At 39.6% G+C, this 23325-nt stretch overlaps 1 protein-coding gene across 9 annotated transcripts in view; it reads right to left on the bottom strand.

The window, feature by feature from the left end:
* Positions 1-1239: 1239 nt before the first annotated feature.
* Positions 1240-23325, bottom strand: part of NAV2 (neuron navigator 2) — a 333951-nt gene continuing 311865 nt past the window's right edge. For all 9 annotated transcript variants that reach the window (XM_039534978.1, XM_039534979.1, XM_039534980.1 and 6 more), the window contains 11 exons: positions 22387-22546; positions 21799-21899; positions 20304-20399; positions 19715-19883; positions 17199-17434; positions 16018-16172; positions 15438-15509; positions 15065-15261; positions 14515-14633; positions 6082-6285; positions 1240-4843 (listed from right to left, as the gene is read on the bottom strand). In XM_039534978.1, the coding sequence (XP_039390912.1) occupies positions 4718-4843; positions 6082-6285; positions 14515-14633; positions 15065-15261; positions 15438-15509; positions 16018-16172; positions 17199-17434; positions 19715-19883; positions 20304-20399; positions 21799-21899; positions 22387-22546 (1635 nt within the window). In that variant the 3' untranslated portion in view covers positions 1240-4717. The remainder of the gene's footprint in view (positions 4844-6081; positions 6286-14514; positions 14634-15064; positions 15262-15437; positions 15510-16017; positions 16173-17198; positions 17435-19714; positions 19884-20303; positions 20400-21798; positions 21900-22386; positions 22547-23325) is intronic.

Below are 23325 nucleotides of genomic sequence, written 5' to 3'. Positions count from 1 at the left end.
ATTGCTTCAAATCCAGCTACTACTTCCTGCAGAGCAGGATACACTTGATGGCCTTGCACACTTGGATGCCATTGGCTCCCATACTGTGGATTTTTCCAGTTCTAAACTGATTCCCCACTGGTCAATAGCAATGTACCTGTGCAAAGTTCCATAGCACGCTCACCACTCGCTTTTACACTGCCAATTCTGCTCTAATGTCTCTGCACTGCAGGGCTGGGGCAAGCTTGGCACACAGATGCAGGAATGTGGGCCTTTGCATCCAAAAGTTCTGCAACCAATGCTTGTCATCCCAAACCTGCATTACAATGCCACCCAACAATCTGTGCTCATTTCTCAGGCCCAGAAGCTCCTATTCACCATGTGGAGTTGCTGTGTGAAGGCCAGCAACCACCTGACACTTTTATTCACTGTGTCCATCATCCATTCATCATCCGTGAGAAGCTTATCTTCCTCCTTGCACACTTGGTTGTAGTTGTACATGCTGAAGTTTCAAAAAGTGGCATGTAGGAATTTTAAAAGTGGTATGAAAATTATGGGACGGAAAAAGAGAGATTGAGGAATTTGACCTGGGTGACTTGCTGGTGTCCCTCAGCGCACTGTGAAAATGTCCCATGAAGCATAGCGCTGGATGGTGACGTGAGGTACACTGGTATACCTACCGTATCGTCTATTGACCCAACCTGCTGTGGTGAGGACACGCAGTGCCGACACAAGCACCCACATGCCTGAGCGATATAAAAAAGTTGGCAGCTCTAAGTTGATGTAACTTATGTTGACCAAACTGTAGCACAGACACAGCTTCAGTCTTTCCTGTTCAATTTTTTATAAATAAAATCAATGGAGCAGGGACTTGAACCTCTTACATCCTAGAGTGGCCTAACCACCATTCTATAGAGTTATTTTCTTGCTAGGTCCCTGGCACAGTGAATAGTCCTTGGGCCATGGTATAGTTCTCCTGGCAAATTTCCCTATGTAGACAAGCCCTTATGAAGCTTGGCATGTTACTATACTCAGAGAAATGGACTAAAAACTTCATTTCCACTTCCTTGTTCTGTGGACACAGGGGCTTCAGTCTAGAGGGCTGTCGAGCCAGCATTCTTTCACAAGCACTAAAATAAATGTATTTTAAAGAACTAAAAAGCCCAAACGCCAGTATACTAAACAGATACACTTGATCAACATGGCACAAAATTGCAGCAAAACCACAAATCTGAATAAATAAGTATCAATTTTATTGAATCATGAATAATTTAAGACTGGTACAATCATCAGCTTTATTTTCCATGACACTGGGGTGGGGGCCATGATCTTAAACAGACCATTTGCAAATTCCAATCCTAAATGACAACTGAAAATTAAATAGGGAGGGGAACAGATGGCAAACATCATACCGTACACAAAATACTCAATTCCTAGTTTTCTCTTTAAAAATGGCTAGAAAAAATTCATCAAAATGCAGCACTTTTAATCAAATATTTACATTTCTATGTTACAGTGAAAAAATGTACATCTTATAGAACATATTTCATAAACTGTTCCACTGGAAACAACTAGATCAAAACAGCAACCTTCCATTTAATATCCACAAAGACTTTTTTTTTGTTTTTTGTTTTTCTTCAAAGAATTGCCACATTTAGACAAGATTCAATACACATAATATCGAAGTTAAGCATCAACAATGAAATAGTTTTTTCTTCCAAAATGTACAAAAAAAAAAGTTAGCCAAACCCACCCTCAACTAAAACTGTCTCCATGTTTCAGTTATGGCCTGTCAATTCTTGGCAGTTCTGAAGGAAAAGAAATGGTTTAAGCTTCCAATTTATAACTCAACATGAATGTTGCATAGAATCTTGTGTTTTTTTGTTTTTGTTTTTTTTAAAAAAACAAGCCAACTTTGTAGAAAAAAAGGCAAAAAAATTGGAAGCATTTTGGACAAAGCCTTAAAATGAGAACAAATTAATTAAAAACAAATTTTACTAAACTATAGTGAAATTAGGATGAAGATAAGAAATGTGCATAACAGGTAACCCTGCTTCCCGAAGTTTCAGAAAGGACACTGAGTTTTGTGAAGACTAAAATGACTAACCTACACAAAGTCGCCTCCTTTACAGTACCCCAAATTGTTGTCAATCAGAGAGGAGCAGAGAGATAGAACCCCTTTCCTGCATCTGAACACAGGATTAAAAACAAAAAATTATCTGACAATTTCAAATGTATTTGTAGGGTTCAGTTAAAAGTTTGCTGAGAAATGCTGTGATGTTAAGTCAGTTTAGGCTCTATCCTGCAAACCGATCCACCCAGGCACAAGGGTCTACTTGCATGGGATCAGTTTCAGGTTCAGGTATTCAGTCTCTACCCAGATTCACAGTAGTAGCAGGTAAAGTCAGTGCTGGGAAGCAGAATTGTCAGATTGCTGAGAAATGAATCTCAGCACGCGCTGCATATGATTCCATATAAGTGTAGCTCATTTTACAGTAAGAAGATCTGGTTTAATAAGGTTGGTTGAGTAACACTTTGCCTTTCATTTAAATGATACAATCTAAATTAGAGTTCAGCGAGGTTAAAGCAGTGATACCAGCTCAGGGGATTTTCCCCTCCCCGTCATTAAAATATTTTACTTATTCTTTTACAATTTCTTTTTTGAAAAAGATCAACAAGACTTGAAAGCTGTAATGGGAGCTGATTCATGACCAGCTCTCATTGGATAAAGACAAAAAAGTAACTACAGTCAAGTCACAGATAGTAGAAAGTCATGAGGGATAATAAAATTATCCATTCAAACTGAGTCACAGAAGCATGAACTTGTGTCTGTTACATTATTTTAAACCCAGAAGGATTAACAAGCTCTTAAAAAAAGTGTTTGTAATAAGTTTTCTACCTGTACACTGAAAAAAACAGCAATTGCTTTTCTGTAGTTTAGTAGCGATGGCATTTTTCATCATAGAAAAGCTTTTTTTTTTCTTGCATTGAATAAACAGCTATCCAATGACCTATTAGCTGCAGATTGATATGAACCTGAAAGGTTATCTCATTTCCCTCCTTTTGTTACCGTCACATTTAAACAAAATCTAATATTTCACACAAACAATATTCACAGCAATGTGTTGTTATATTCCAAGAGATGACTTCTTTAGCCCTGTTTACTTACATAAAACCCCATAATATACAGCACTAATGTAATTAATACAATTAGTACAAAATAAGTAAGGCATCGCTTTAAAAATTCAGCACCGAAATAGAGCTGGAAAGGCTTGTACAGATCAATGTTGAGGACTGCGGTTCTTGCTGAGTACAGCCTGAGACAGCTGATGTGTGGTGGCTTTATTGAACGTATTTGCTCCCAAGGAAAGGAAAGTGCAATTCTTTGTGAGGTGTTCTTGCTCCTCAACAGAAGTACAAGCCTTAATACTGAAACTGTATTGTGTGCGTGTGGAGAGGAGGAAGAGAAATAGAGAACCAGGTTCACAGCTCAGCCATAACCCATGAGCAACTTTTAAACTTTAAAGAGATGCTACACCCCCCACCCCGCCCCTTTTAAGACCTGGATAAGACAGTTTTGATGAACTGCCAAAACACTACTTTCTGCTATTTAAAAACCAAACAAGACTAAATGATGTTACCAGAGTAGCAGCAGACTGCCTGCAGAGCTGAGCTTTAATGAACCCCTTTTGCAGTTGTAATGGTCAGAGAGAGAAATCCCTGACAAAAAAGTCTTAGAAAACAGCTATAAAATTCTAATACAAAGGGTAAAAACTGAAGGCCTGACTATACCCTAATTGGGTGAAATTCACCCCCATCCATAAGGTGAACAGAGAACCTATGCGCCTATGAAGTTCCACTTAAGCGATGGCATTTAAATGTGGCATAGGCCCTGTGCAGAGGAGTGAATTTTGCTCACTTACACCAGTGTAAATCAGGAGTAGCTCTACTACAGTCAATGGAGTTTTACTGGTGTAAGTAAGAGGAGAATCAAGCCCTGAATATCAAACAGGTACTTGGTCTTTAAAATTCTGTAGGATGGTTTGTTACACAGTGTTTGAAAAAAAACCTGATTTGTTTAGACTGTACATATATTTCTATTTATATATCTGTAAATCTCTATAAACACATGGTGAAATAGAGGAAAGCAAGCCAAGGTCTCAGACTGGCAAGAAGAGCAGCTTTTTTTTATTTTAATATTTACTTTAAATTTCCCTGTCTTGCAGCTTTGCCTTTTATGGACCATTATTACCAAGGCAAGCAATATATTATAGCACCAGAACTATCCGCAGCTAAGGTTAGTCTGCAAAGCTGATTAGTAGAAATCCAGCCCTCACCCAAATGTGTTTGGTCAGAAGCAACATAGGCAATAAAACATCCCTCCCCTCTCCTTCTGGACAGTACATGGCACAATGCTGTTTGTTTCATAGCTGTGAAGTGTTTTGTTTTTTTAAATGTCTTCAGTATCTTAGGCATGAGGGCTTACAGTAACTAAACAGAACAAAACAAAGACATAGTGCAGTTCTTATCATTGTAAAAAGAAAACAGTACAAAAGTTGTTTGGGTTACCTGCACCCACATTCAAGACTGACTCAAATAAAGTGTCTTGTTCTTGCAGCTCTAATACTGAGACATCTGCCCAGTCCAGTAACAAGTCATCTTCATTAGTTTGTGATAAAGAGTCTTGTAAAGTAGGAGAGGGACAGTGGGAAACCGCCTGTTTTCTGTCTGCTGAAGATCACAACGTCGACTCCAAGGATGAGTCAAGGATGTCATCATGATGGCTGTTGCTGTTGGAGTCGCTGTCATAACTCTGGGGGCTCGAATAGTTGGCTGCCTCTTGCAGTCTCATTAGCATGTTCATCTAAGAAAGCGCGGAAAAGGGCTAAGGGTTATTTGTCTCCTGAGACGAAAGAATCTTAATACTATAAAACAGTCATATTTGCACTCACATCACTCATGTGAAACCAGTGCAAGAGAGAGGGGAAAACTGGGATATTTAATTCTGAGACTCTCAAACTGGATACCCAATGTAAAGCAATTCTCACAGCACTCCGTGAGATGGGCAGTTGTTATTACACTCCTCCTATGAGAGACTGAAACGCAGAGCAGTTAAATGACTTGTTCTAGGTCACACACAGAGTCAGTGGAAGAGCTATAAAGATTCCACAGCTCCTTATTCCCAGCCACTCACACTAACCAGTGTTAATATACATTAACTAGAATTCTGTATTTCTAGAAACAGGTCAGAAAAAGAGATCTATTAAATTAGACAACAGATGATAACATCTCTGTGAATGTGTGCATAACATAGTGGAAATGTAAGGTGATTCTTCAATACACCCAACTTATTTTGGAGATAAACTATTGTTTAGAATCATGTACAAGAGTAACAAGCAATTATTGCAATAACTGTTTTCACCAGGAAGAAAGCTGCATGAACTAATGTTACCATCAGGCTTATATTAAAATGTGCATTAGTAAGCAAATCCAAAGCTTAAACTATTGTATATATTGTGTACAATGTTTAAAATCTTGGTTTCCATACACTTGCATGCTATTTGCTGATTAATAAATTAGACACCAATGATGTAAGTTCAATTTTCATGCAGCAACTGAACCAGAAAAATAGCTCAATATCATAGTGACATGGCTATCATGTGATCCTGGCCAGGCAGGTTAGGTCAAGAATTTCCACAACATTATACTAATGTGTTCTATTAAATCATGTATTTGCATACTTTATATATACACACAAACACCAGAAAAATGCAAAAGGCATCTAGTTTATTGTGCAAAGTTTTACATGAGGTGGACGAAATTTCCTTCATATTCTTATAGCCATTTTAGCTACACTCTCACAACTAGGAGATCTGAGTATTCTCCTTCATTGTATCTGGCAGAATTACACCTGACACTGGTCTCCTGTGGCAGTGCATTCCACAGGCTGACTGTCCTCTCTGGCAAGAAACATTTCCTTGTAATTCTAAAACATTTTAACACTCTTAACTTGTCACTTACTCTTTCACTCCTATTTGTCTTTCCCCCTAGCAAGTACAGTTTATCCTAATTAGCTCTGGAGCTGTAGATGAGAGAACTCACCAGAGGATCTCCTTCAGCATCACTCGGGGGAACTTGTTTGCTAGTTGAACCTTCCCGTGGCATTGAGTACCCATCAAATCCAACATCTTCAGGCCGCAGTTGCAGCAACGGAGGCCACTCGTGGTGCTGTGGGGTGGCTGCCCAGGGATACGTGTCCATTACCCATTTGGCTGGATCCTCCCAGGGAGCTCTCCTTCCATACAACTAGAAAACAAGAGCAAATGCATCTCTTAACATATGTCTGTAATATAATGGGATCTACTACTTTAGTCTCACCAAAGTGAACTCTTGTGTCATGGTTCTCCCAGTGTGGAAAACACTCTGAATGAAGGCTGGCCAAACAGGGTGTGACTTTCATCCTTCTTACTCTGACCGTGAAGTTCTAGCTATGTAATGGTAACTGACTCAGAGGAGGCTGAGCATTTCCTTTGAGACCACAAACCCTCTTAATCTGCCATCAACTGGGGAGAAAGGGAACCTGAGAACAAACAATCTTGCTTCAGACGTTGAGTGCACCACTTCTCTGTTCCTATTTCTTTTGGACTAAATAAGCAAAATACAAAATCCAAGTCACTAGTGTACACATCCTGCCTGCAGGAGGATACCAAATATTTGCTTTCAAAGTCACCAAGAAGTTGCAGTATGTTGCTAGAGCATACAAGTGTAGCTGCTCGATGCCTTTAATCAGAAACTATGGGGAAGAATGCCAAAGAAATACTTTTTGAAGTCAATGGACTTTTGGACTTTCTCTGTGCTCACACTAGCTAGAGTGCCAGCAGAACCTGGCTCTGTGTGATCAGCCTCGAAACACACACACCTCCAGAAAGGTGTTTTGATTGAACATAATGGTCAGGAAAACACAGCCAGTGCGGCTGAGCTATAGCATTTGTTTTATTTTTAAATAAATGCTCTTTGATCTATTCACTTAGTTTTCATTAGATGAAAACTCACTGTTGAGCCACATGGGTTGCAAAAGCAGACGCCAAATGAAAAGAGATCTTCAGGTTTTCACTTCTGCTATAGGGTGCTCTAGGCTGACTGCCCTTCAGGAACTGGATTTCAGTAGCTGCTCTTTGTTACTTGAGCTCAAAGGATTCAGACTCCCCTTTATGGTGTACAGTGATGAGTGAAGCAATAAGACACAGTAGGAGGTCACGGTTGTATTATGAGAACATCTGAATGCCTTTGATCCACAGGGTATAACTCAGTGCTAACCCTCACCCCAAATCCCTTTATTGACATTAAGAACACTTTTTATGATGAAGGCAAATGTGTTTCCACACACGGAAATGGTTGATGTTGGTATTTTAGAAAGCTGAAAAGCAACCGAGCTGTGAGATTCTCCCAGATTAATCCCAATGCTCTCATTTTAGATTATTCTCCAGACATCTGAACAAAGCCTCAACCCAAGAATGTTTACAGTACAGAATGCAAAAGTAAGCCAAAAAAAGGATATTTAGCCATGAACCCATTCTCCCTAATGCTCTTAGAAAGCTCAATTGAAGCCGAATTCCTGAAGCCCTGGCACCTACATCCTCAGTCAGCATTCTGTCTCTCAGAGTCTATCCCCACCCAACATTGAGTTTTTAAATGTATTTTTCTAGAAAATAATTACAGTCTTGAACAGACTTCCTCACAACCAACCAAGACATACATAAAGTAAAATATCATTTTGAGATTAATTTGTTGGTTTTCATATCATAGTCTGGAAAGTAGCAATGATCGACAACCCCATATATTAAGCGCTAATAGGTGAAACTGGAGAGGAATGAATGAGGAAAGAGACAGAGAGACTAATACACCAGTTCCACACACTAACTTCAGTGCAGTTACTCCCGATTTACACTGGGATAAGTGAGGAGAAAAATCAAGACCACAGATTTTCCATGCATTTCTGGACAAACATACTCCTCTGACAATTTTGGAAACTAAAGACTTAAAAATATCTGAATGAGAAAGCTACTTCATAACTGTCACAAAAGCTGTTCCGTGACTAAACAGCTCCTATAAAGAGGAAGTACTTTTCCTTTAGCAGAAGTGGTGAGGATAAAGGGATTTGCCAACTCTTTCAGAGCTCAAGAATAGTTCAGTTTCCTCCAACTTCCACCCACTTATCTATCATTGAGGCTGCTGGCCAAGTAGGGCTCGTTAGGGCAAACTCTGAAGCCTATCAGTGCTATTTCTTATATTGGTTATTACTGTCGATGGCACTGGGAGCAACAGACAACTACTCCCCTCCTAGTCCAGCATGCTGCCTCCAGAACAATCCAAAAAGAATGGTCCCAACCAGTGGCCTGGTTAGAGAATCAAATGTAGTTCTCCTGGATGGCGATGAGGAGTGTTAGCACCAACTATGCACCAAGACAATAGTGTCTGAATGCCATTAGCTATGTGGAAGAAACAGCACAATGATTAAAATGAGCTTCCAATGAAACAAATGTGCTTACTGAGATTAATGTACTTAAAGGGAACATCATTATTATCTGAGAAATGTTTTCTCAAATTTTTGCTTGTGTTTGTGATGATGAATTAGATCAGGAAGATTAATAGCCAAAGCCCAGTTCTGTTACTGATTCTGCAGACTGAAGGAACATCACAAAAATAGACTACTCATGGAGTAAGGCACTACTCAGTCTGAGTAAGGGTGGCTGAATGGTGCCCTGAATAAATACAGAAAGAAACACAACAAACTCCACAGAAACATCACATAACAGGAGACTTTGTTACAAAGATACATATATAGCAAAACAGACTAATTCCTTCCTGGAAGATTCTGATCCTACCAAATTATATGAGCCAAGTGGCTTATTCCACTGGAGCCACCGAGGAGTTTAAAGTTGATGTGCAATGGTGGTGTATATAAATATAGATTTTTATGTATATGGCAGCAAAGTGCAGATTCAGAAATTATGCAATGATTAATTGCTTTAAATGTTAACATTTATTCCATTCTGAAATTATGCCCAAGTGATCAAATGAGTTGGCACAGTTGTCCAGTAGGTGGTGCCAGTCAGTCTTAAATCCATCTTTCCCTTCCCAAAAAGAAAATATTCTTCATAATCATTTAGTTAGGTTTCACTGTAAGTTGTGGTAAACAGGATCTACTATTTAAATCTGTTTCCCCAACATATGGAGCATTCATTACAGCTGCTAAGAAGTGAAGAGATTTGTAAACTCTACATAAGGCTCCTGACTATTGAAAAAGACAAATGTTTCCATTAATTCCTAGTCCAGCTCTGAAAAATAGTTATATAGTAAGTGCATTTCCTATTTAAGTAACTACCATATCTCCAGTGTGCTACCAAACCAGTGTACTAATAGTATTACTCTATGATCTGAAAGCAGATGCTTTAAATGAAACAGGCAGAAGGCTGGGGGCAGTAAAGATGAGGGAATCTGCAAAACTGAATGATTTTAAGACAACAGAAGAAGTTAGAAGGAGAGTAGGATGTGAAATTAGGATATGGGATTGGCTGCAATAAAAAAGGATTACGACGGTAGGGATGCTCAGAAGACAAAGAGATAAGATGCCAAAGAAAATAATGCAAACACAACCAAAGTCAGACAGACCTAGAGGCTGATCACCAACTAGATGGTGGGACATTGTATGCAAGGACATAACCAGGTTTGGCTTAATGAGCCATAGATAGGAATGAATGGCAATGTTGTACTTCTCCCTGTGTCTGTGAATATGCTTTGGGATGAAAAGAAGAAAAACATATCTCCAGCAAACTCAGGACAGAAACTAACGTTTTCTTCCTGCAACCCTTGCAGATGCTCACCCTGCAGAGTGACTAGGAATGTTCCCTCTGTGCATATGAGAAGGTGGCAGTTCCTAGTTAACATGCACAAGTGCCAAAGCATAAAAGAATGTACCAGACTGGCAGGAAGCAGGCATTCTGGGACCTCCTATTTGCTCTAGCTGTGGCCTATAACAAGAACAGGAGGGAGAGAGATGGATTTTCACACTTTCACATCCCTGCTTTAGGGTACAGAGCCAAAATCAAGACTCAGCAAGTTCAATGGGAACAGTCGCTAAAAGGATCCACTTGGCCCACATGCCTTTCACCCACAATGTGTCTTTAAATAGCAATAAAAAATACAGTATTAATTCAGTCCATGTCCAGCCCCATAAATCACAGAGACTGGACTGAAATCAGGACTTCGCTGTTCCTTTCTGATAGTGGTTCCACGTAACAAGATGTGTTCAGAAAGGAGCACTTGTGGGTATGGGGGAAAGACAGATGCCAGAGTCAAATATACATTTCTAGCACCATTTTTTTCCACAAGAACACATGGGTATAAATTGGCTCTGAAAATGTGGGCTGGGAAGTAGAAGAGGATTTCTCACCCTCTGAAGAGCGAGGTTCTGGAAAAGCTGCTCAACAGGAGATGTGGGGGTAAACAACTTAATTAGTTTTGAGACAGACCAGGACACATTTATGAGTGTGATTGTATGACAGGGTTGCTTGTGATGGTGAAGGGCAGGACTCAGTAGCTCTGGGGCTCACTTCCAGTTTATGCCTTATGTTCCTAAAAACTCATGCTTCAGGGCTTCAGCTGGCCACCTGCATGGGTCAGGAAAAGATTCTCCACCCCCCATTCCTCAAATGTATTCTGAAATGGCCACAGCTGTAGAGGGGACCAGGATGTGCCAAGGCTCTGAGGCAGCACTGAGCTTTCTGTCTCTCCTGGGCTTGGCTGGCTGGTTCATGCTCAGGGTCTGATTGTCATAAGTGGGGTGCAGAAGGAATTTCCCCCAGGTAACTTTGGCAGTGACCTTAGGGTTTTTTCACCTTCCTCTGCAGCATGTGGGTGTGGGTCACTTGCCAGGATCATCTGGGATTCTCTCATTTAATCATTTTCCTGCCACTGCAGAGGCTGTGGACACTGGTGGTCCTTGTGGCATGCAACAGTCTAGTCTCCTGTAGGCTTTAATACTTTGTTCTAATTTCGGTTGTTGGGTTTAGTGTGCAGGTGCTGGGTGGCGCTGGTGGTCTGTGCTGTACAGGAGGTCAGATTAGATGACCTGATGGCCCCTTCTGGCCTTAAACTCTGTGACTATTACAACAATCTTGTCTATTTTCTGAGGCTTGAAGTCATAATTCATATCCTCAGACACAGGGAAACAAAAGTTTGGAGTAAGCTGAGCCATTAAGTAATATAATTAAGCTCAACATCATAAGGGTTTAAAAAGAAATCAGGAAGCTAGACAAAAAGACGCTGAAGCCAAAAGCAAGGAAATGGAAACCCTTAGTCTTGGTAAGCGACAGTAAGGGGGCCATAAATAGCATGTACAACCAAAACAAAAACAGGAAGCAGGAAGGTTTGGCTATTCTCTCTTCATTTTTCAAATGCTCCAATGCTTTACATAACTCTGATCTGAATCACTCAAGGTACAGTAGAGGCAGCCTCGCAACCTATGTGAATATTGTGATCCCATTTTATTGATTAAAAAACTGAGGCACATACAGGTTAAGTCACCTGTCCAAAGACAAAAAGCTGTTCTACTGGCTCCCACTCTCCTGCTTTAAAGGTGACCTGTAAAGGATATTTTAAGAAGAGGTTGCGCTACTTGATTTTTTCCCCTTCTTTGGGAGGTACAAAGAAATTTGTTTTTTAAGTTCCTTTAGTCTGTTTGTTTTTTATCTTAGAAGTATCAGGAATATCAAATAAGCAAAGGGCAGAGATTATCACATACTGCACAGTAATAAATAAAAAATAATAATTGGAGATATACCAATCTCCTAGAACTGGAAGGGTCCTTGAATGGCCATCAAGTCCTGCCCCCTGCCTTCACTAGCATGACCAAGTACTGATTCTTGCCCCAGCTCCCTAAGTGGCCTCCTGAAGGATTGAACTCACAACCCTGAGTTTAGCAGGCCAATGCTCAAACCACTGAGCTATCCCTCCCCTATAACTATTGTCTCCAATGTGCTCAAGGCCTCTAGGAGCTACCACAGTAAAATGATAAATAATAAAAGTTAATAATAAACAATATTAAATTAAATATTTAATATAAAATTAAAAGATAAATAATAAAAGTCTGGTCTTCTGTAGTTTGGACAAAAAATTTGTTGAGGGGTTCAGGTGGTTAGTTGGAGCTTTTTCTCATCTTCAGCAAAGGGCCAGTTGTGTTGAATCTTTAACAGCAGCATTCTCTGCAGTGTTCTTCAGGCACTGGAGTTAAATGTATGTTAACAATTAAACCTAAGTTTTAGGCAGTACAACTAAAAATCCTTCTTCCTGTCAATTACTTTGTTTTCAGTCTATTGTGGTGTCATGACTTCACTAATTCTCCAGTTGCCACAGAATCATTCTTCCAATGCAGACGAGAACTGACTCTCTAATATAAAGATGACATTTCACCAGAAAAAATGCTACTATTTTATCATTTTTAAACACAAACCATTCTTTCTTTATACATCATGAAGTAGAATAAAAAGGAAGGTCACCATTAAGGAAAACTGAAACAATGATTCTTAACAAGTGTTACATGTAATTTGACTTTTCACTCTAAATTTTAAGGCCAGAAGGGACCATTAGGATCACTTAGTCTGACCTCCTCCATAACACAGGCCATAGACTCTGGCCTAATAATTTCTGTATCCAGCGCATAATTTCTGTTTGAGTTCCAGTATACCTTTTAGAAAGATATCCAGTCTTGATTTAGAAACTTCAAGTGGCAGGGAATCCACCACATCCCTAGATTACATTGTTCCAACTCTCACTGTTAAAAATTTGTGCCTGGTTACTTGTCTGAATGTGTCTAACTCCAACTTCCAGCCATTAGATCTCATTATGCCTTTTTCTGCTAGATTAAAGAGCCATCTACTACCAGAAAACCCTTCCCCATGTAGATACTTGTAAACCATGATCAAATTATCTCTCAACCTTCTTTAGGATTAACTAAATAGATTGAGCTTCTCAAGTCTCTCACTATAAAGCATGTTTTCCTGACTTTAAATCATTCATGTAGCTGTTTTCTGAACCCTTTCCAATTTTTCAATATCCTATTTGAAGTGTGGACACGAGAACTTCACATAATATTGCAGCAATGAACTTGCTAATGCTGTACTGGGAGGTGATGCCACCTCCCAACTCCTACTTGATAGTCTCCTGCTGATGCCTCCAAGGATCATGTTCACCTTATTAGCTATAGTATTGCATTGGGTGCTGGTGTTCAGCTGATTATCTACCATTGCTCCTAAAACCTTTTCAGGATACTGTCTGCCATTTTGTGTGACCTACATTCTTTGCTCCTAGATGTAGGACCTTGGTGTATTAAAACACACGTTCAAATGAGCTCACCTTACCAAGCAATCCAGATCAGATCTATGAACATGGAAAAGCTAGGGTTGCCATCCCTCTTGGTTTTAATGTGACTGTGCTGATTTTTATTTTGAAAGTTGGGAGGGGCAGGGGAAGAGTACAGGGCCACTGACATCCTAAAAATTATCTTAGCCAGCAAAACATCTGTAAATTGTTCCATGAAATTTAAATGCAATGAGTTTGATTATTTTTAATAAAAAGCTTGTTCTGTGGAACAATTACTGTCACACAATCACCCATAAAACTTTACTACCATTAATTAGATAAATGCCATGACACCCGGGTGAGGCAGGTATTTTATTATAACTACTTTGTGAATAGGGAATTGAAGTACAAAGAGATCAAGTTCTTTTTCCAAGGCCACACAGCAAGTCAGTAGCAATCTTGAACTGAATTGTATCTCCTGACTCCAATCCCCCTGCTCTAGCCATAGACATGCTGGCTCCCATAAAAGGTAAAAGTGCCAGTACTATCCCAGCTTTCTAAAACTGACGGAGAACCTGAATTTTTAATCAAATGCTAAGTGCAAGCAGTTCAATAACTCTGCTAAAATTTGAGTTAATCAAGGTTTATTTACAGACCCTGGAGGCACTGCAAAAAATTCAATCAATATTTCATCACCTGGATTGAGAAAAAAATAGACAAAGTGCCTGTGAGAATGATCCTAACACTTGTTCAATAAATCTCTCCCCATGCTGCTTAGTTTCTCTGCTGACAGATAGCTAAAGATTGCGAGTTCATTGGCCACTGTAAACATACTGCAAATTCACATGTAGTTTTAAGAAGGAAAATTAGGGATAATACTGTAAATGAATGCTTTCAAGCATGGCATTTTAGATGTGGGGTAACATTTTCAAAAGTGCTTAAAAAACTTTAAAACCTAAGTCCCATTTTCAAAAATGGTTTAGGGCACTCAGAAGCCTAGTTCTCATTGAAACTCAAAAGGGATTTAGGCTCCTAATGCCTAAATCATTTTTTAAAATTTTACCCTAAATCTCAAGTAGTTTCTAGAGGAAAGTGTTACTGTGGTTCTATTGCATCCGGTATCTCCTTGCTATTTAGACAGAAACCCTATTCAGGTTTCACATTTGACTTCCTCACCTGTAGTCCTTCTCTGACTGCCTCCAAAAGATATGGGATAATAGAGTAGTTCCACAAATCAGTAAACCAGACCCTAGAACCATCCACGTCTATTGGACAAGAGAGGAAGAGCCGTGGACCTGGAAGGGGAAATGAAAGTCTCATCATTAACATGGTTTGCAGCAGTCAATTCAAAAGCAATATCAAACACCAACTCTAAATTCTTTGGAGATTGTAACTTAAGAGGTGAGAAGAGATGTACGAATGTCAGCAGCTGCTCTTTTTGAGATAATTTGAAAGTCCCTGAATTACCTCAATACTGTATTGCATTCAAGAAGGAATCAATTACAGAGTTCACAAACAGAATTTTAAAAACTCCTTTATGTCTACAATCTATTTATTATGAACCCTTGGTACAGTTTTGCTTGATAGCATGGTCAGTCTAAAAATGTGGCTTTTATGTATCATTTCCCCCCAGTGGATCTTTAATTCCAGTGGAGTATGAGGAATCTATCCTCTTAGGAACGCCAGAGGATGCTTTGGTGCTAGAATGTGAATTCTCAGTTCTCACCAATAGTAACATCAGAGGAACTGTGAGCCTCCAAGAATTTGTTGAGATGCTGCCAGACCTTGGGAATCCAGTCAATGATTTTAACCAGTTCTGCATTTCTCATCCTACCACTGATTTCTGTTTCAATTAGTTTTCGTCTCAGGAAACGACCAAGAAAGCCCTTGACTGGCTCAGTGTGGTTAGCACATAGCACCCATCTAAAGCAGAAGAAGAGAAGTGTCAGAGATTTACCTGTTATTCTAGAGAGTAGTAAAATGACAGAGTAGGTCCTGAGTGGGTTTTGTTCATCCTATCTAGCTGATATTCTCTTTATATTCTCAGCTAAGCAGTAGAACCATAACCATCAGGTAATTTGGCAACTTACATACAGTACCTGAAATTGTGGTGTAGTTGAAGGTTAGGTGTTGAGGATGTGGCCTGGTTCATTGTGCCAATAATGTAAGGACTATGAGAAAACATTGAACAAATCAATATTTGTAAGCTCATTTCTAGGCAATAATTCAAACACATTTAATAAGTAACTTTCAAATTAAGACCTTTACAACCTTAATATTCAGCTAGTTTTACTCCAGCCCCTAGTGTACCAGTGCAGTTTATCTGCAGGTATAACATTTTTGTGCCTGCAATTAATTGTGGGTGCAAAACTAACACCTCAAAATAGAGGCCATCACTGAAACTGGGTTCTTAATATTCAAGGGTTATTGTGTGTGATGAATACAATTTACCCAAATACTTTACTACATTTTTATTACATATATATACACATATATACATTTTTAACAGTTCTATGCAACTAGACTCTGCGTACAGAATCAGTTCTAGCTGTCTCATCATAGTATCAAAAATTATCTGATACATGTTGTCTAGAATTTATTTTATTGATCAGGGTATAAGTCTGGCTCTGTGGAAGGATCTGTTTTAGGGTTTGAAGTGTGGGTCTAATATCCCATTACCATTTATGGTACTTGCAGTTCAGAAGCCCATTGAAGATCTCTCCTAGGGAGCTAACATGATGCAAATTGTCCAGAATGATGACAAGAGGCATATCCACAGCATTATTTTCGCTATTACATTGGTCAGCAAGGTTGGACAAGTATTGACGCAGTTCCTGCAAAGTATATGTAGAAGAGGAAGCTGGTTTTCATATTATTCCATGGAAACCCAGTTAACAGAGAAAAACGATTTGCTATTTGACTGTTGGATTCAGTTCTAGAAATGCTCCTGATAAAGAATATAACATAGCCTGCTTTGCTTTAGTCACAAGAGGTCAGATTGTTCCAAGTGGAGTAATCATATGACTTCTACTTTTAACTTTTGTTTTAATCCGAATACTTTCGAGTGTTACAGACTCAGAGATGTACCAGGAGTCCTGTTTGGGAAGCCTATTTGGGGATTGCCAGGGGGCATGGTCTGCCTTTTTGCTAAAGCACCTTGCACTACACTGTTTTGGCCATGCTACACAGAGCACTGAGATGTTTTAAGAACTTACTCATATCTCCGTATACTGGGTAAGCAGGCGAGAAAGTTGCAGAAGGAGCAGTGCACCTCAACTGCCCATGCTTGCCATGTCTGATCACGTTCTTGCCATTCTGTCACTAACAACAGCACAGAGAATGAGCCCGGCCATGATGCTCATTTGTGGAGGCAGAAGTTAGATGGCTTGGACGATGGCATGAAAGAAGGATGAGTTCAGTGCCAATGCTGAACATTTGGGTGAGGTTGCTCTCATCTTCTCTAAAGTGTGCATTAAACGGGATGCCCCAAATTATATCAGTTGCTAGTGACCACATTTTCCAGCACTTTGCTCCAAAGAACTCTCTACTCCACCTCAGGCCATCACATACATAGCTTGGCAGGACAGCTTTGTTTTCTCACCTACAAACCTTACTAGAGGTATACATAGAAAAATGCTGCTGCTATTATCTGTAGGCACATAGCCACTCTAGCTTTTATGTTAATACAATATAGAGGGGCATTATACTGTTACCTTTTTTTTTTCAAGGCACCCAATAGCTCTCTCAAAGGTTTTACATCACAATAGCTTATTGATATTTACTTAAAGTTTAACAGCTGAATCCCTCATTTCTGGAACATAGTAGCAGTGTTTCTATAAAGATACTTTCAATTTCCTCACCTTACTGGACTTATGATCCACGTTGAAGGTTGCAATAACTCCATCAGCCAGCTCTCTGCCCTCTCTAAGTACCATAAACTCAGAAAGACGATTTGCTAGATACGTTTTACCAGTGCCACTTGGCCCAGACAAGATAATCCGTCTATGTTCCATTAAGAGAGAGACATATCGCTGAAGTATAGGCTTTGGAATCAGTGACTCAAACACCAGACAGTCCAAACTGTTCTCACAGATACCTGCATTTAGAAAATCATCATCATTCAGGAGATCCATACCTTGCTAAAGTTGCTAAAAGTTTTTTTTTTAAAGGGGTTTTAAACTTTTCTCTCAGTAGCAAAAATATCAGTTCCCATTGAGAAAAATGTATGTATTTCAACTACCAAGTTTAGACTAAATTAGAGCTAAAAGGTAAAAGAAAGCACTGTTCTAAAATAGAAAATCTGATTGTGTGTGTGTGACACCCTGTGGCCAGTTATACCAGGAAACAACCCAAAAGCTTCACACCAGAAGTTGCAGACTCCACCCACACCAGTCATAAGCAGAACCTTCCCTACCCCAGATGAAGACTCCTTTCTACACTATAGCATCTCTTGTGGTAGAGAAGAGTCATGAATCAGTTAGTTATATTGAATGCAAAGTGTCTTTACTGGGACCAATCCTGGCTCTCTAGCTCCCAGACTAGCCAACACAGCCTACGCTGCTTAAGTCCTGCCCTGGACTAATGGTCATAGATATAATTTCTGGTTCAACTATATGCCCATGAGCCATCTCCATTCTTTGGATTTCCTCCACCACGGCGCAGTGAAAGTTTATTTTGTCTATCAAGAACTGCTGGGTAAAAAGCCTGGCTTCCAGTTCGATTGTAAACAAATCTATTCACAGGCCATTTCATTGTCAAATACAGTCATGGAAAGAGATACATTTACCCAGAATTTAGCCATTTATTTTTGCTCTGCAAAACAAACCTATCTATCATCAAGTCCCCCTGCCTTCACCAAACATCCAAACCATTTGAAATTAAACTCCTTCTGTGTATTATGATAGACACAGCTTCAGGCATAAAAATTTCCATAGAGGAGCATTTGTGCAATGTCAGCAGTCACTTTAGGCAGAACTGGCTCAGGGCAAGCACATAAAGTTTAAAAATAAACTGAAGGAAGGGAATGTTAGCATATCAACGGCTGAGAGAATTGTTAGCACCTGACTGATTACTTACAAGATCAAACATTTGTATGCACAGCTCTATATCTGGAAGGTATAAATGAATTACTGGCTTCCCACAAATTGATTAAAATAGAATTTTTAAAATAAAAAAGTAAGTATATCATAAATGAGTCTACAAAGAACAAGTAAAGCTATTACAAGCTGAATATATAGCTTATTTAGTATGACAAGTTCTCAAGCAACATTTTCATTCAAATTGTACTGTGGGGCTTTTAAAAGAATGTCTTGGTTCTTGGATAAACCTGAATAAACTGAACTGTTTCAGTATTTTTGTGATTATGTTTTTCCTACTTTACAGCTAATATTAACACTAAGGGCTTGTCTACTCTGTGGGATGATATGCTTCACAGGCATGTGATTTCTAAAGTGCACTAATGTGTTGCATATTCATTGGCCCGTATAGACTCTGTTGGTGCACTTTAACAAAATACTGTTTCAAACAGTACTATGTTCAAGCATACTTCAGAAGTTTTAGTGCACACCAGCGCTAAATTACACAGGTGAGGCTGTGGTGGTAACTTAATGGTACTGTTGCTGTGTAGGGCCATGAAAGAGAAATTGATTCCATTCCTGGGTCCCTCTTTTTCATGACAACAAGCCTGATCAGTTCTTTATGTGGTAGGAAGAGAACATTTTCTGTTGCTTAACAGCACCTCTGGTTGATTAAATGAGCAGCACTGTCAGCCAATAAAGGGACTCCCATACAGTTCACCTCAGCTGGAAGGAAGTTGATTATGGCACAGATCTGAAGAGAGGGAGGGGACAGAATGAGTCACCAAAAGAAATATAGAAGATTTCCTCTCCCCCCCCCCAGCCAATTAAAGAAAGAAGGAAGGAAAGAAAGAACAAACGCCACAGAGTTCAAACAATGAATCCTGGGATCTTTTCTTGGTTCTACCTGTGACCCAACGAGGGACCTTTACTGAAGTTGATGGGCCCTGGTGGAGAAAGGTGCTAACCAATAAGAGTAAGGGTATCAGAGTCTGGCCCAAGGTGCATTCCGAATCCAGAATGAAATCTGCTGCAAGTGCAATTGTTATTACTACTATTACAGGACTAAGCAGATATAGTGATACTGAATTTGGGTACAGGCCCAATGTCCTAAAACTCTTCAGAGTCTAATGCTTAAATTAACAAATGTCACTGAAGAAGTAAGGTACAGGTGGCTTAAAGCGAGAGACAGGGAAAAAGAAATGTAATAAAACTTCTCCGATTCTCTGAGCTTCCTAAAACCATGGGCATTATCAGATATAATTACCGAGAACTACCATGGATGGATCAAGTATAATTACCTTTGATAGTAACTGAGATGGTGTTGTTTTCGCCAACCAGATAGCCACAGGGCAGCAGTTCAGGTGTCTCGGCACTATTTGTGCGTTTGATTTCCCCAATGTTGTATCCCAAAACACTGTCTGAATTCAATCCTAGCTGACTCACTGGATCCACATGAATGATATATTCCTGGGGTGAAAAAATAACTTCTAAAATCTACTTGCCCTGAAGGTTGTATGTCACAATAACAACACACCACCACCACCACTTAGGTAGTGCTTTGCATTTTCAAAGTGCTATACAAACATTATCTAATTAATCCTCACAGCATCCCTCTGAAGTAGGATGGTAACTGTTATCTCTACTTTACAAACAAGGAAGTTGAGGTAGAAAGAGGTTAACTGAATTGCCCCAAGTCACACAGCATGTCTGTCTGAGCCAAGATTAGAATTCAGTGCTCCCTGGAGCCAAGCTTGCATTCAGACCAATATGCAAATCCAAGTCTCCATGGAGGGTGATAAGATATTGTAGTTAGATGTACTGTTAACTATGAAAACATTTATTACTGAGTGGGAAGATTCAAAGACACAGTAAATTGTCACTGTTTACCTTAAATAACCGTCTAACAACCCCATCCAGTACATCCCATTTTGTCTTGCCACTGACTCCAATGCAGCCAATAAGGAAGAGGCGGGGTCTGGAATCCTAATGCATACAAATGTATTAATTAAAATGAAAAGAAAGCTAATGATGTGAGACTGTCCAAAGTAAATGATTTGTTTAAAATCCTGGTTTCTCTCTACCATAGTTGGTCTCTACTTTATAACATATGGTACATTTTGAAAACCATACCAAAATCCTCCCTAGCCTACTGAATAGTCTTTGCAATGTTAAATGCACAATTAAAATAATGGTTATTAATATAGAGGGCACTTAAAAGTCAATCCATCAGAAGTTTTAAATATCAGGAAGTAGAGCTTAGCAAGAAGAAGAAAATTATAGCCATTATAATCAGCAACTGAGATTGTGGTATCATATTTATTTTCTCAATAACTTTCAGATCAAATATGCTCAATTTACAAGTGAAAAAAGTTTCCCCCTCCCCTTTTCTGAAAACTCCACCGGGGATCTGAAAATCAAGTTAGATTCTTTGTATCTGTTGGCAATAATGATTATACTAAGAGAATTTAGCTGACAATTTTGTCCATGACTGTCTAAGGGAGAATAGAAACCAACTTGTTTTGCAAAACCTGTATGGGATCTGCACTGCTAACAGAAGAAACAATAGTTGTTGTCATTAAAGACAACAGATATGACTCCAAGACACATCAGTGTAATAAGATACCGTTTCTATTTAATTACTTTTCTGATCATGAACACAGGTCTAGTCAAATAGAATTAAACAAATCATTTTTATAGTTAATTTGCTTATGCATGGGTGTATCCTTGGGGATTTAATTTCCCCATAGAATTTATTCAAGTACATTTGGCATTTAATGGAAAGCAGATCTGTTGACTCAGCTGCATCTCCAATTATTTGATTTATCTTATGTCACCCTATATAATACATGCATGCGTGAGTGACACAAACTATTCCTCAAATAGGTGTTTATTAAGGAACAGCTACTTAAAGATTTGGTTTGATTGGTGCTCTGTAAATGCAATTTAGCAGATTTACACATGCACTACAAGTTTATTAAAAGGACTTGAAATGTGTTTGTTGTTTAATCAGTTTAAAATTAACCAGGTGTGTCTGGAGGTCAAGGGATAGAGGTGTTTAAGCCTGGAATAGTTTCAAAATGTGACCCTGATTTAAATGTGGACAATTTGGGATGGAATGACAAACTTTGGGTCTCCTCAGACTGGATCCATTAGTTTTGCTGTTAGGCAGGCCACTCTTCTTACTGCCTATCTTAACAGAATGATTTGAATGCTAAATTAGTATGAGAACTGGAGAACTGCTAAAATAATTTTAAAATATTTGCCAAAAAAAATGCAAAACAGATATCAAGCAATAAAGTCAGGAGTTCAGGATCAAGCCCCAACCAGTTATGTTTCAAAGCTGAGGAGAGGGTGTAGAGGCCTAATATAGAACACAACTCACCTCCTTCCATTTAATTTCATCCTGAAAGTTAACAACTATTTTAACATGCCTGCCTCCTTCCTTCCGGGCGCAGCCATCACCAGGGTCATCTAATAGCATGTCTGTGAATGGCAAACATCAACAGTCTCTTAGTTTTACAATGACAGCAATGAAGAGCATTACACCAATATTTTTGTTACACTGTGACAGAACACAGCTCAGACCTCACGTGCATAGAGGCATAACGTGAGAATATTGTTAGTGACATCCCTCCCAAATCTGCTTACAATTTTCAAAAAGGGAAAGTTACAGAAAATTACCATCAGTTACCCCATATTTTCCTTCCTACAAAATATAATGCTAGCAAATGTACACAATTAAATGGCTCTGAACATGATTCTGTATAGCTGAGGTCATAATTGGAAAGCTAGCTTTTAGGGTGTAGCAGAAGTATGACAACATTCTAATAGAAGGGTTTATCCCAGAGGCTGATACATATCCACACCATAGCCATTAACAAACCTTATTCTTTTGTTTCTCATGGTTAACCAAAGTGAACATTCCAACTACAGGATAAAACTTGCCCATTGCCTTTCACAGTATGCTCACCAAGGCTGGTAGACTCTGTGAGGTTCAGGCTATGCTGCGAGAGACCCATGGACTGTCTTGGCGAGGATGAAATGGAAACCTGAGACTGAGCCCTGCTACAGCTGCCATGGTTTTCAGACTTCAACCGGTCATTTTCTGCTTTTAACTTCTCAATCTCGCTCTTGAAAAGAAAAGTCAGTAGAAAAGACGTACATGCTACCTCAATTCATTTATGAGTGGCTGCAAGTATACGTTTCAAGAAACTAACTAAAGTATCTAAAGAATAAACCCGAGATATTTAATAAGATGCACTTTTCAAAATCCCTTTGAAAAACCTGCATACTAAGAAGTCTAAGGGGTACAGACTTTGTAGTGACTGTAGGCCAAATGTACGCACACACCAAGGGCTCCTTGTGTTCCTCCATTCCATCCCACAAGCTCGTGTGCCATCCTCCCATCCCACTATATTTCTGGGATTCCCTGAAATCTCTCCCCCTGCCCGGGGTTGTGTGCCCCTCTCCATTTCCCCTCCTCTCACTCCTGGGTTCCCCATTCTCTCTTTTCAAGGCAGAGGCTCAGCGTGTGTCCCAATTCCTCCTTCCACCTGTACCATGGTTCTTCAGTCTCCCCTTCCTGCCAGAGGTTCTTGTATTTCACTCTGTTGCCATTCTCCCACATGCTGGGGGCTTTGTGTGCATTCACCCCTCTACCATACCAGGATCCCCCAGTCTCCCCCAGACCAGGGATTCTGTGTCTCTCCCATTTCCTATCTCCAATTTCAGGGTGCCCCAATCTCCCCTACACCAGGGGCTGTGTGCCTCCCAGTTCTAGGGGTCCTCCCCCTACTCCTCCCTCCATTTCCAGGGGTCCCACATCCTCCTCACCATGTCAGGGTCTGTGTACATGTTCCCATTTCCTCTTGTACCGACCATTTCTCCCTAGCCCTACCACCCTAGTTGG

The sequence above is a fragment of the Mauremys reevesii genome, linkage group 4 (genome assembly GCF_016161935.1).
Source record: "Mauremys reevesii isolate NIE-2019 linkage group 4, ASM1616193v1, whole genome shotgun sequence".
Taxonomy (NCBI): domain Eukaryota; kingdom Metazoa; phylum Chordata; order Testudines; family Geoemydidae; genus Mauremys; species Mauremys reevesii.
The sequence above is the reverse complement of the archived record's forward strand: the minus strand, read 5'-3'. Positions and strand labels throughout refer to the sequence as shown.